At 33.7% G+C, this 13,554-nt stretch overlaps 1 protein-coding gene across 18 annotated transcripts in view; it reads left to right on the top strand.

Moving 5' to 3' along the window:
• Nucleotides 1-13,554, top strand: part of DGKB (diacylglycerol kinase beta) — a 402,831-nt gene that overhangs the window by 139,703 nt on the left and 249,574 nt on the right. For all 18 annotated transcript variants that reach the window (XM_066991767.1, XM_066991771.1, XM_066991770.1 and 15 more), the window contains 4 exons: nucleotides 5,240-5,357; nucleotides 8,198-8,286; nucleotides 8,367-8,483; nucleotides 12,652-12,750. In XM_066991767.1, coding sequence (XP_066847868.1) covers nucleotides 5,240-5,357; nucleotides 8,198-8,286; nucleotides 8,367-8,483; nucleotides 12,652-12,750 — 423 coding nt within the window. The remainder of the gene's footprint in view (nucleotides 1-5,239; nucleotides 5,358-8,197; nucleotides 8,287-8,366; nucleotides 8,484-12,651; nucleotides 12,751-13,554) is intronic.

Raw genomic sequence — 13,554 nt, 5'->3', positions numbered from 1 at the left:
TAAGTTTGCAAGTGTTTAAAAATCCTTAGTTTTAGGAGTGGAAACTATTTTATTACCTCTTCATTGGCCACTAGATGTCACAGTTACACTGTAGCTGGTACTGTACAGTTGCTGAAAAGCTGGCCTAAGTTGAGAGGGAAATTGAACAGTATTGCTTCATAACGTTCATAAATTGTCATCAATAATCTGAAACCAGGCTACTATGCTTTTCTTTTAAGTCACTGGTTGTAACTTTCAAACTATTTCATCTCTTCTCTTGAAGCAAATATACTCTGAAAACTTATAAATTTGAGCATCAAGGTAAATCTTAATGAGACAAAGACATTTCTGAAGAAGTGTGACAATGCTTCAATTAAGTCAGAAAGAAATGCTCTTTCAGTTTTATTTTGGATCCTCAAGCAGCAAATGTTATGCTATTATACTCAAAATTTAAAAAGTTAGTTTTTTTTTTTTCAAAAAATATTTTTAAATCTTTTTTTGTTGTTGTTTAAATGTGGAACGGAATACTTGAATGTGAATCCATGCATGAGAAATGATTCTTGTATTATTTATTATATTACCTTTGGCTTACTTTTTGAGATCTGAGTATGTGAAATTGGAATCAAACTAGAAACTTTAAAACATTTGCAAGAAATTTGGTGTGGAATCTGTTGCATCATGAGGAGTCCCTCTCAGGCTGAACTCTGAAATGCCTGTTTAATACCTAGGCAGTTTAGTAGACTTATATTTCTTTCATTCAGAGAGGAATAAGGGTGATCTGGCTTCCCTTCCCCTTTGTTTTAATTTTCTTTCATGATATTTTGGTAATTCCCACCTGAAGTCTAGGAGCTCGATTTTCTAAAAGGCTGAAGTGCAGATGAGCCATATACTGTTTTTATATGTACAGAGGGCAAAACCAAGGCCTTGCTAGAACCTGTAGCTTATGCTCTTTTTGCCAGTTCTGCATTAGATCCATTCTAAGTGATGAGAGCTATTTTACTAATATCATTTCACATTATTGCCAGCAGAGGGGGTAACGCTAATACTTGGTGAAACATCATACCAGGAGCTGCAAAGTGCTTTTTTTTTTTTTTTTTTAACAGTGCCATCTACTTTTATGCTGTACTTGCTCCCACTTCTTTGCAGAAGGTTTGCAAGTGCCATTCCTTGCTATAGCTTTGCCTTTCCTTTTGCCTGTAGACTTGTAAAAGCCCATGAGAAAACAGGAGTAACCCCAATCTGATCTGGGTGTAAGGTGTAAGATATGTGGCATTTCATAAAGAGAGTGGAATTTACTGTTACTTAAAATATAATTACTGCAGCATTTCTGTCTCTGCAGATGACAGGTGACTACTAATTTAGGGACAGAGAAACATGGTGGTGTGGCTAATTATGAAGCTTATTCCAACAAATGAATTTCCCCTCCTGTGCTTCCTTTTCTGTTCCTTGCTGTCATTTCCTGATGTGCGTATTAATACCTAAGCATTTCTGGGTGATGAGGATAATATGCCAGTCAGATGAAGACAGGGGAGGTAATTTTTTTGTCTGTTCTTCAAATTTTTCAACACCCACCGCACCCACCTTCAAGCATGTGCACGTACCCTGCTCGGTCCCCCCGCAACCACAATTTCCTGGAAGAGAGGAGCCCTCCCAATGGCCATGCCTCTTGAATCCGGTTAATCTTTTTCCTGTTGAAACAGACTTAAACACCCCTATCTCCAAACCCAAACAAACAAAACAAATTCTGACATGAATTCTTTGCTGACAGTCCAGCAAAGAAATACAAACTTAACCGCCTTTATATTAAAATGAGGTGCTCTGTGGTTTAATGGACACTTCTCTCCTTCCCAGTAATTGAACAATACCCAAAGATCAGTCACAAAAACGTCTTCAGGTCATGGACATATTTTTAAAAGACACGAAAGCAAAATAACAATAGGCCACAAAAGAATAACAGCATACTCCCTAAAATCCTTCATCCTTGGTTGCTTGTTACTGACACTCCTCACAGAAACAACTGAGCATGCTGATATTTCAGGCAGTATGGCTATTGTTGTATGAGGGGATACTTGCTAGGACAAAAACTTGCATTTTTATCTCTTTATTTATTTGTTCATTTTAAGTTTCAGAATCTGTGTTTTTGTGCTTGAAACCTCTCTTTGGTTTCTTTTATTTACAAATATCTAAGAAGCTGTAGTAAGTTAACATTAGACCAGACTAGGGATGTGTAGCTAAATTCTGTGACTGTATGAAAGTTTCTACTAATTCTAAGGCTGGCTCTGTCTTGGTTGATTTGCTTTTTAAGGTCAGGTCCTTCTGGCAATAAAATCCATGAAGGGTCAGGAGCATGAGTTAAGAGAACCATTGTTAACAAAATAAATGTTACTCTTGTCATTATGTGCTAAAGTCTATGTGTGGCATATGGAGGCTTCATTTTCAGTGATGTATAATGAAGTGAGGAAGAGATTTTTACTGTACCTGCCCTGCTTTGAGATTTTCTTAATGACTATTTGTTTTTAAACTCTTTCTCAGAATATGGAAGCAAAATGACTGAATGCCAGTAAATGCACCAATATGTCAGAATTGTGGATTTTATTCATACTTAAAGACTTGCATTGAGGGAGCTTTGTTTCATATTGTCGTCTTTTTTTTTTTTCCCTTGGCAATGTTTTAAAAAGTTATGTGCATGTATAATCATATGCAGAACTTTATTGCTGATTTTTGGCAGTGCACAAGAGCAAAAATTTAATTTGCTATTTTCCAAAAGTGCATTGTGTTTATGTAATGGATTTGCATCAGTTGCAGTCTGTAACACAGTTAAGTGTTTTAATTGGCAGAACACCCACATCAAGACTTGTTTGTTTTTCTGATAAGGAAAATGCCAGCTAAGTTAGTCCATATGTTCTGTTCAAATAAGAAGCGACATATTCACATGTAATAGCCATTCTTCAAAAATAAAATTAAAGTGAAAAAGTAACACAAAACTAATGGGGAAGAGGGGCATGTTTATGAATAATCATGAATTTTTGTTATTTTTTTGAAATAGCAAATATTTTTGCTAAGGAAAGCTTGTTGTCATGCATTTCAAGTGCTTGTGGTTTACGATTGTACAGATTGTATCTGTTGATGTCCTGAGTAATATATGTTAAAATGAAAGTGTACGTTGTTTACTGTTTTTTTTTTTTTTTTTTTCCACAGCAGGATTCACATGGTCTTTATTGTCTAGTGAACACTTGTTTACTTTCAGAAGACTTCAAACTTACCCGGTGTATTGTAGCTTAGCAATACTTCAAAAATAAGTTGAGTGATGTAGTAAGATGGAAAGAAAAATAGAAGTTGCAGGCATCCATTTAATGAAATACATCCTCTTCAGCTGCTAGTCATGGAGGAGCTTGAAAGGCTTTTAAGGCTCCACAGCCACAGAATCTAAGGAGAAATAGGAAAACTTCCACACTCTTCTAGCCTGAAAATCCCACATAAGGTATCTGCTCTGCTCTGCTCTTTTTGCAGAAAGGGGACCCTCACATTGCCCTGCTGTCAGAGATGGCATTTGAACTCCTGCTGGTAATATCAGGGGAACTTCACTTAAGCTCTGATCTCAACAGAGGAAAAAAATATTCCAGCTGATTTTTCAGTTCCTTTTGTTGTAGGTAATTTGTAGGAATTATTCAAAGCTGTGTTCTGGCTAGGACCTGGCTTTGAACCAAATATTCCTAATTTCTTGGAGTGATGATTTTTATTCAGGAATATGTTCTTTTTTATTTTTATTTTTTTATTTTTTCATAAGGATGAAGAAGTCTTAATCATCTTTGACTTGTCATTAACAACTAATTTCTAGAGTAGAACAAAACTAACTTTTAAGGACAAAACTCATGCAATACATGCTAACAAACAACAAAATATTTTTGTTTTTATTTATAAATATATGTCCATTTACATTGATCTTCCTTATCCATGAAAACCATCATATTATTGAAGATCTAGTCAGCAATATTGTATATACATTCTTGTAGTTCAATACAAGAAATCACAGGATGGATGAGAACCATCTATTGATGGTTAATTCCATTCCATTAAATATGTGCCAATTTATGTTTGTAATGAAATGACCAAAAAGATCACATCATTCAGTAATACACAACATATCAAACTACTGTAACCTGTTTCCAGGTGATAGATGTCATTAATTACTTCTGTCCCATTGGATATTACACTCATTTAAAAAAAAAAAAAAAAGTACAAGTACAATTTCAAGTGCATTTTTATTAGGTTAGTCCCATTGTTTAATTCAAAACCTTTTCTGAAAGAAAAATCTGACAACCACACTTGTCTAGAAATCTAGAATTTTACAGAATTAATTGTGCAAAAATTGCAACTTTAAAATTGCACATCATTTTAATAACCATATAACAACAGTGAGGTCCCAGGATGGTTCCATTAAGAAGGAAGGGGAGAATTGTACAAGTGAAAGCATACTTTCATAAACGTTTCATAACATTTGTTAATGTTTTGATTGTAAGTGTAACTTACTGGGCCGCTGAATTGCAAGTGTCAGTCTGTTGATTGGTCTGTCCATGCAAGATTTGACTATAGTGCTAAAGTTAGCTGAAAAAAATGTAGGATTAATTGTAGAGGAATTAAAGTTTTAGAGAAGAAGTCCAGGTTGTAATCCCCCCCCTTAAATACTTGATTTTTGTTTTACTAGTGGCAGTAGATTAATATAAATTAGAGCTGGAAATAGGTATTATTGTGGTTAGGTTCGGTATTACTGTGATGTCCCACTTCATATAAAATTATGCATGTTACTCATTTTAAGGGTCTGTAAGAATATCTGTGAAGTTTTAAAAAAATCTATTATTAAACTTTTTATTGTTGGTTTGGGGGAGTTTTACTTTCTAACCTGCAGCACATTTATTTCTATAATTAGTCTAGAGCAAATTTTAGTTGTTTTTAAAACTAATTATAATGTAAGATCAGCCTAGATTTAGTGCTAACTTAGCATTGCAGTGTTGACAACAACCTGGTGTTTTTTTCTGAATCGTTTTTGAAACACACGGGCATCCATGAGCTTCCGAAGAATTTTTTATTATATCATTGCCTCTGTATTTAGAATGATTCTACTGTGATTTGATGCAGAGTATTAAATGAAGTAACAGCTTGTCTTTTATGTTCTTGAGTCAATCTCCAATTTTTACTGGCACTTATATATTTCATAGTTTATTTTATTAAGTGAAATCTGTTTCTTTTATGTCCTGTGCAGAATGTGAAAGATGATGGGCAGCATGTATGGAGACTGAAACACTTTAACAAGCCTGCCTACTGTAATCTTTGTTTGAACATGCTAATTGGAGTAGGCAAGCAAGGCCTCTGCTGTTCTTGTGAGTATAAGTATTTCAATGTCCGTTTGTATCTGTTCCTAGAAGTGTTGTAGTCTCTGCATAACAAAGAAGTAGTAGCTTCCCAGTACAAACCCACTGCCAGCACAATGGTTCTTTCCCCTTAGTTCACTATGCTCGAGTGGTCAAGATTCCGTTCTTAATTTTTTAGGATATGGGTCTTTCAAAACTGCTGTTTTGTCTGTTATAATTGCTCTCAGTATTCAGACATTCCAGTTGTATTGTCTGCTTGTATTCTTTTTTATTTCTTTTCTCTTATCAAGCATCATGCTTAAGATACAACCTTTGTTGTTGTTGTACCTCTTTTGTATTTGTGAATAATTATTCAGATTCTTTAATAGGTATACTTGGCCTACTAATAGGTACATACTTTAATTATTAGATACTTGCTTAGTATCCAGTGTTTATTTCTTTGAATGTTGCACATAATTCTTGTTCTGTTATTTGTAAAAGTCAATGTCCCAGTTTCCCACAACCTGGCATCAAGACTCCATAACACTTGTAAAGCTTTGTATGTTTACTTGATTTGAGATAATCAGTCTTGCCATTATTTCTCATAAAAATTGGCTATAGATTTTAATGAAAAAAAATCACAGGAAAAAATGCTGCATCAAATCTGACCTTCTTTAAATTATTAGATGCACTTACTACAATTCAATTCCTTAAGTTATATCTCTGTATTTCATAATAAACTGTGTTTGACCAGTTTATAACCGATATGTTGATAACCTGATAACCTAAATCTTGCCAAAAGATATAACTGCTTGAATGTTTCAAGAGATGGATGAGCCATAACCCATAACTCATAAATTTCTTTTTATGGTGTGTTCCAATGATTAATCATCTTTTTTTCTTCTTTTTTTTTTTTTTTTTTTTTTTTTAAACAAAGACCTGTCTTCTGATTTGAATATGTCTGGTAGATGGTTCCAATGATTGGTGATTGGTCGTGTTATGCCCTTCTCCATTAGATTAATGAGATCTTTAGTACCCAATGTATTCTGTTCATGATGGTATCAAGTCACCTTTCATTGTTCTTTTTGATAGATTAATCAGTTTCTTAGTGTAACTTACTTTCTCCATTTTTTGGCATGAAAGATAGCCCATCATAGCTGATCAGGACCTTTCTGACTGTACGGTTCTATTGATTTAATTTGATATTAGTCTGAACGAATGAGGGTTTTGGAGTCAGCCATTTCTCTCCCCTCTGTGGGACACAGAACTCGATTCAAATATAAATCCTCTGTGTATTTGTTTTCACATTGTGTAATTTCATTCACAATGCTATGAAATGAGAGATACCCTTCTTAAAAGCAATTAAAAAAAACAGAATGTATACTACTTCAGATTAAGAAATGCTAATGACATTAAATGGAATATATATTAGATGTTGAGTTGACTGTTAGATCTTAAAATAATATTAAAGAATGTATCATTTCATGTCAAACTGATGTAAATTTTATCCTTGTGAGGAAACAATACACTCAGATTGAAAGAAAGTTCTATTCAACAAATAATGTAGATCTTCTCTAGTAGTTATCAGAAATGTGTAGACAAGTTATATATAAGAAAAAAAAAAAAAAAGCTACCCCAGAAAGACCAGCCTTACAAGAGCTTTAATTTTCTCTGATGTAGTGTACTTTTTAAAAATTTGTTATTGTGCTTGGCATTTACTTGGTGGGAAGAATGGTCCCAGAGCAGCTGAAGAACTTCCACATAGTCCTTTCAGTTACTTCATGCAGGAAGGGACATGAGTATACTTACAAAACTATTACTCTATTTCTTTATCTCGCTAAGCTTCTCCTCAAATATATTTTCAGGGCACTGCTATAGATTTCATTATTTGCATTTTAGATTGTGTGGGAGGAAAAAAAAAAAAAAAAAAGAAACTGCAGGAGGCCTCCCCATCCCTCCATGGTCCAATCAACAATGTTACTCCCTGCAGTTTGTCTGATTAATGGCTGCGCCTCCCACTGGGTTTGTGTAATAGGTGCAAGCAAGGTGTTTAGAAGTACTTTGTGCTTAATTGCTGTCGAGGTCAAAAGCGTGAGACATATACCACGCAGGGAGAAATTCATTCTCAGTTTTTAATAGTTGACTCTATTGAATGCAGATATTAGCTGTAGCATTATTTCCTCATCTAGGCACAGTTGTATAGCTGAAGTCAGAGATCTTTGCATTGTACCTTGACATTTGTATGTTTCCCAAATGCAGGTAGGGTGATCTTTACAGACAAGATCAACAGCAATAGTTAGCTGAAGCGGGTTTGTGGGGAGGTAGAAAAGAAAGCTTCTCTGGAGGTGGTATTTGGGAAAGGAAGAGTTAAATTGGGGTGATTAGATGAAATGCATGAAAACAATTGCTATCTGAAAATGGACTAATCAACCATTTAAGATTTATAAATCAATAGAAGGAACAACATAAACTCATTGGCTTTTATTTTTGTGCTTGCCAGCTGCTCTCATGCCTATAGTTTGTAAAATATAGATTTCTTTCTACTGGCAAATGACACCAAGCCATTTGGCAGTCATCAATTTGTCTTTAATATTTTTTTCATTTGGCAATTATTGTGGAAAAAATGTAGTGAGCTCTGATTTAATTAAGCATTTCCTGTTATGCAATGATAGTGCATTCTTGGATTTTTCACTTGCATAATATTTCCTGTTCTAATTGGCCTTTTGTATTCCATGGAAAAAGCAGTCTAGCTGGAGTTTTCATTGACTGATTGGATTGATTATATAGAGATGACATGCTAGTAACAGTTCATAAAAACATAGTCGGAAACACCATTGCTTCAACATCTGCTAATGTGTTTCTTTTTTCAGTTTGCAAGTATACAGTCCATGAACGCTGTGTCTCAAGAGCTCCCGCGTCTTGCATCAAAACATATGTGAAGTCCAAAAAGAATACTGATGTAAGTTTGGAGTAATACTACCTTTACCATGTACCTGTTAATTTAGTAACGCTATGTATATCCACACATTTCTTTTGTAGGTAATGCACCATTTCTGGGTAGAAGGAAATTGTCCAACGAAATGTGATAAGTGTCATAAAACCATAAAGTGTTACCAAGGCTTGACGGGACTTCACTGTGTTTGGTGTCAGATCACAGTGAGTACTCTATAATAATACCTTTAGCACAGGCTTGAGAGATGAAAATCTGCATGTTTTTCACAACCACAGAATTCAAAAAGTCTCACTTGGTATTGTCATCAGGAATGGATAGTGTGTATTTAAGAAATTGTATGTGCAGAATATTCATAGGGGAACTCAATTGTTGCAACCAAATAAATGTATAATATGCTTCAACACAATATAGAAGTGTCTTAATGTACAAATATACATTCTAAAAACCAGAATTCCTGATACCTATTGTGGAGTCTTATAAGAGTTTTCATTACTGGTAAAAGTCAAAGTCATGGTGAATTTAGGGTAAAACCCTAATGGGTGGTGTACTGACAGGTAAATGAAATTGAGGGCATCTGGTAGGGTACAGCGATTTCAAGTGTCTGAATAATAGCAGAGACATCTTGATAGCATACTAATCTGTGCACCAAGCCTAATATATACAACTTTTGTGCACACCTTATTCAGCAGGAACCAGTAACTGGAACTAATGACATTCAAGGAACACTGCCCTTATAAGTGAGATCTTCATGCTAGAGAGAACAATGTCAGTATTTCTGTTTCTAGCCTGGGCAGGATTTAAATGTACATGGGGAGGGATTCAGCTGTCTTCTATTTTTTTGGGTGCCCCCCCCCCCTTTTTTTTTCTGATATCATTATTATTATTGTTATAGAACAGCAGTTTTTTTGTTCAGTGTTTTAAATAATAATCAGAGAGTGAGGCATTAGTGAATGTTTGTTTTCAACATACAAGTTTGGATGGTTTGTGACATATTTTCTTAACACAAAAATAGAAAATATAAAACAGCATCAAAGAAAATGGATCCAGAATACTTTCAGTTATAAGCTGTTATGATTACTTAAAAAACAATATTTTAGAAGAAAGCAAATATGTAGTCCAGATTGCTGTCAAAATTTGGATAATTTATTTAGAGAATGAAAGACACAGTCCAAAATTTTGAAATGCAGATACTTAAATTTAGGCAGTGGCTATCTCTGTTTAGGTAGATAAATTAAAATGTTCTGCTCTAGATATAGATGTGTTTACATCCTCATAATATATCTTAATAAGAAATACTTACTGCATAAGGCTTCCTCTTGAAGTCAAAGGAAATTGTAAATTTTTTAGGTCCTCTGAAAAATTGTTGTCCCTCTATTTATATATCTAAATATGAATGTGGACCAGACTTGTAAAGTTTTTTGCTTCTTAAAGATGCATATAAACATTTAGAGGACTTTTATAAGCAGTAGGAAATACTGAGGCATGATTTTTCATTGATGTCTCTGGGAAGAAAGAGGCTAACTTATTTTGAGACTATCTTTAGTGTCTATCTGCATGTTTAAATACTTAAATATCAATCAAATTTCTGGTTAAAAATAAACCTATGTTTTCTGACATTCAGAATGGAAAGTATTGTCGTTGAGGCTTACTTTGACATTTGTATTTTGTATTTTGAAGACTTTTATTCTGTATTTTCAAGATTTTTATTTTCAAAGTAATGTTATATTTTCAAAATAACTATTTTTTTTATTTAATTTTAATGACTTTGGTGTAAGTTAGACACAAATAAAAAATGAGTATTTTTAAAGTTTGAAACATACTGCAACTTAGATTTTATTTTCAGTCTCCTATTCACTTTTCTTGCAATTCTATATAAGAACCTTTTTAGCCTTTTTTTTTTTTTTTTGCTAATAGTAGTAATTTTCTTATTTACATAAAAAAAGTGTTTTAAATTTCTAATGTAGGTTCGATTTTTGAATGGATATTTTGGAGTTATGTAATTATCACAACTTTCATACATTTTCACCTCCTTGTACAGCAGCACATTCAGGGCTTGTTGCTGATGTATTTTTGTAATGAAAGAGGATGTTAGTTATTATATAGCTAATTCTGAGTCTCTTTCATGCATTTTAAGTATTCTCCTTTTAAAAAGTAATAGGGTCACTTTTAATGTCAAATCACTGATTCAAATCCCCAAATCTAGAGGTATTTGGCACTATACTTGTTATACTGAGTTTTCAGCCAGGCCAGTGATTCCCTCTTCCCTATACTCCATATTTTTTTACACTACCAGTGTCTCTTAAATGTTTTTTTTCCTCAAGCTTTCTCTCCAGCAAATATGTTGCATTTTTTTCCTACTTTATAGGCATACAAAGTACCTCCCTTTGTGAGGGAGGTAATATTCTAAGGGAGTAGATTTATGGTAAGGGAATTTTGGGGAAATTAATTTAAAATCTGCTAAAACATTCTTTTGAGATGGGATGCATATTATTTTATATCATTGTGTCAAAGTTATTTTGATTAAAGCTACATATCTTCTACCAATTCTGTTGTCAAAGATCATCAGAGACTAATAAGAAGGTTAAGCTATTTTTTCATAGATAAGTTTGCATGCCTCCGAGTAGCAGAACTGCTAATTACCACTGAATGTGTGAAGATACTTTTATTTGATGTAACGTGGCCTGGTGTGCATTAATTATGGTACAAGTCGCCTTACCACTGAGGCAGAGAATTAGCATGACAAATGATCTAGATTACAGGGCTACCAAAATACCCTCACAATAAGGCTTTAATACTAAAAGTAAATCGAAACTCGTTAGACTTTTATTTTCTGTTGCTAAGTAACTGCCTGAAAAGGTAACTTTGCAGTATAAATGAATATGGACAAGGCTAATATTAGGTGCCATTTAGTTCAAAATTCAGAAATGTTATGTCAACATTAACTGTACCAGATAGCTTTACCGGTAATATGTTCTTTGTAAATTTTATACATCAGCAACTGGTATCATTTTATTGTAATTTTTGTAGAGTTCAACTGGCATAGTTAAATCATCTAAGGGAAAAGTGAATCAGTCATTGGAAAAATGTGATCTACAGATACAGCTATTGAACTACAGATTGTATAACAGCTATTGAACCTGTTGAACTGTTGCTGTGTGCTACCTATTAAACCAGTTAGATCACTTGATAAGTAGGATTTTTACTTCAAAATTGATGGTATTTATTACCCCTATTATTTTTATTTGATGCAAATATACCTGTCTTCTCAAAAGATAAAATACTCATGCTTAAGATAAATGCATGTGTTACCTGAAGGACTTAATGCACAGTTCGTTTGATCAATGAAGAAATAATAAACTTTCATGAAGTTTTACAATAAGAAGTTGTATTTTACTGTGGCTATCTCTAATACTATTATGAAGTATACCAATAAATGTGAATGTTTTGCATGATCTAGGTACACAACTGAGCCTTTGTGTTGTGTGGTTGGATTTAGAGACGTTCTAATTGAGTTAAATCCTAAGATATCAATAGGAACTCTTGATTGATAATGCAAAATATTTCAATAAGTGTATCATTATTAATATTTTTTGGCATTTTATGTTTATACATACTTTCCCTTTCTGCCTTTTTATCAATACAGAACTAAGCCAATGCTTTTTCAGTCAGTAGACTTGAGGATATTCTTTCCATATTCTCAGTGTAGAACTCTTCTTATTGCTTTCATGAAAGCTAGATGAATGCTAGGAATGAAGTAGAAAAAGGAGAGTAATTTAGGTTCTTCAGCAGTCAATGGAAGATTGAACATTGATTCAAACAAGACCAAAGTAGCTTAAAGCTCTTAGGTATTCGTATATTATTTTTTATATTTCATCTATATTTTCACAGATATTGCAGCATCATAATCAAATCAGTGGTGAGTTTATAAGCTTCAGGTGGGAAGTAGAGTTCTACCAGTAATGCCAAAGGCTGCCCAAAATTACCTGAGGTCACCCACTAGCAGTAGTACGAAAGTCACTTAGTGCAAGAAGTTGAAACTTTTGATCAGTGAAAGCACTGTGCTGATATTACTTTACTGTCATGCAAAATTCTCATTTTGTGTGCTGGACTACATGTGCAGTTTCTAAACCGGAAAGCATTTTGATCCACTGTTCTTTGCTTCAGTATAAATTCACAGCTTTTGTCAATCCTAAGAGTTTTGTTTTGTTTTGTTTTGTTTTTTCACTGCAGTGTGTTTCATTTTCCTTGTAATACTCTAGTAATAGATTAATTTAGCATATCTAAACTCACTCCATTCCAGAATGTGCATTTTCTCAGACTATAGTAGTAAAATATCAAAGTTGAATCTTTGTTTTTTCTGTCTTCCCATAGTTGCATAATAAATGTGCTTCACATCTAAAACCTGAATGTGACTGTGGACCTTTGAAGGACCATATTTTACCACCCACATCAATCTGCCCAGTAGTATTGGTGAGTTGTCCATATGTTTATTTCAGATGTAATCTTCTGTTGTAATTAATGGCTGAGACAATGCTGGTACTGACTGCCAGAGGATTTGTTAAATTCACAGGACTGTGAACCTTAAACACAACGGGTAATTCTGGCTGATTAGTTCATGCACAGTAGTGCTTTATCCTCTGTGTATTGCCTTTTCCTTCATGTGAGAATGAACTTTCTGTAGGGCATATTATGACTGAAGCTGACTCAGGTTTTATTACTTAGACTGTACTTACCAGAAACAGTATAGGCAGAACACTTCTACATTTTACATCTTTTATAGATCCAACTTCCCAGAATAATGAAGTTATTCTTATGGACAGTTTTTGCTTGGGATGCATATTGTATATCTGCAATGCTGAGGTCTCTGATCTAAGCCGGAGGTTACCTAGAATGATGACACTGGTCTTGCAGTAAGCTATGCATCAATGTTATGGTATATTTTATTCTGCAGTAGTGGACAGTAAATTTATCTGTCCGCAAAAACAATAACTCAATTCAATGAAAATAAAAATGCATTCTATATATGTAGTTGGTACTGAAAAGAGCTGAGCATCTTATCATGAGAAAGATACCTTTGGAATTAATTTATGTTATCAGAGATTAAAACAGATGTTATATACTAATGAAATCATAGCATCATCATATAATAGAACAGATGTGTGGTCCTCTTAATTTAAATATGTGTTATAATAAAAGTAAGAAATTTCAGGACTTAAAGAATAATTTATGGTAGTGTGAGAAAGTGAGAAATTTTACCTTCTAATCTTAAAGCTG

The sequence above is a fragment of the Anser cygnoides genome, chromosome 2 (genome assembly GCF_040182565.1).
Source record: "Anser cygnoides isolate HZ-2024a breed goose chromosome 2, Taihu_goose_T2T_genome, whole genome shotgun sequence".
In the NCBI taxonomy this organism is placed as follows: domain Eukaryota; kingdom Metazoa; phylum Chordata; class Aves; order Anseriformes; family Anatidae; genus Anser; species Anser cygnoides.
The sequence above is the reverse complement of the archived record's forward strand: the minus strand, read 5'-3'. Positions and strand labels throughout refer to the sequence as shown.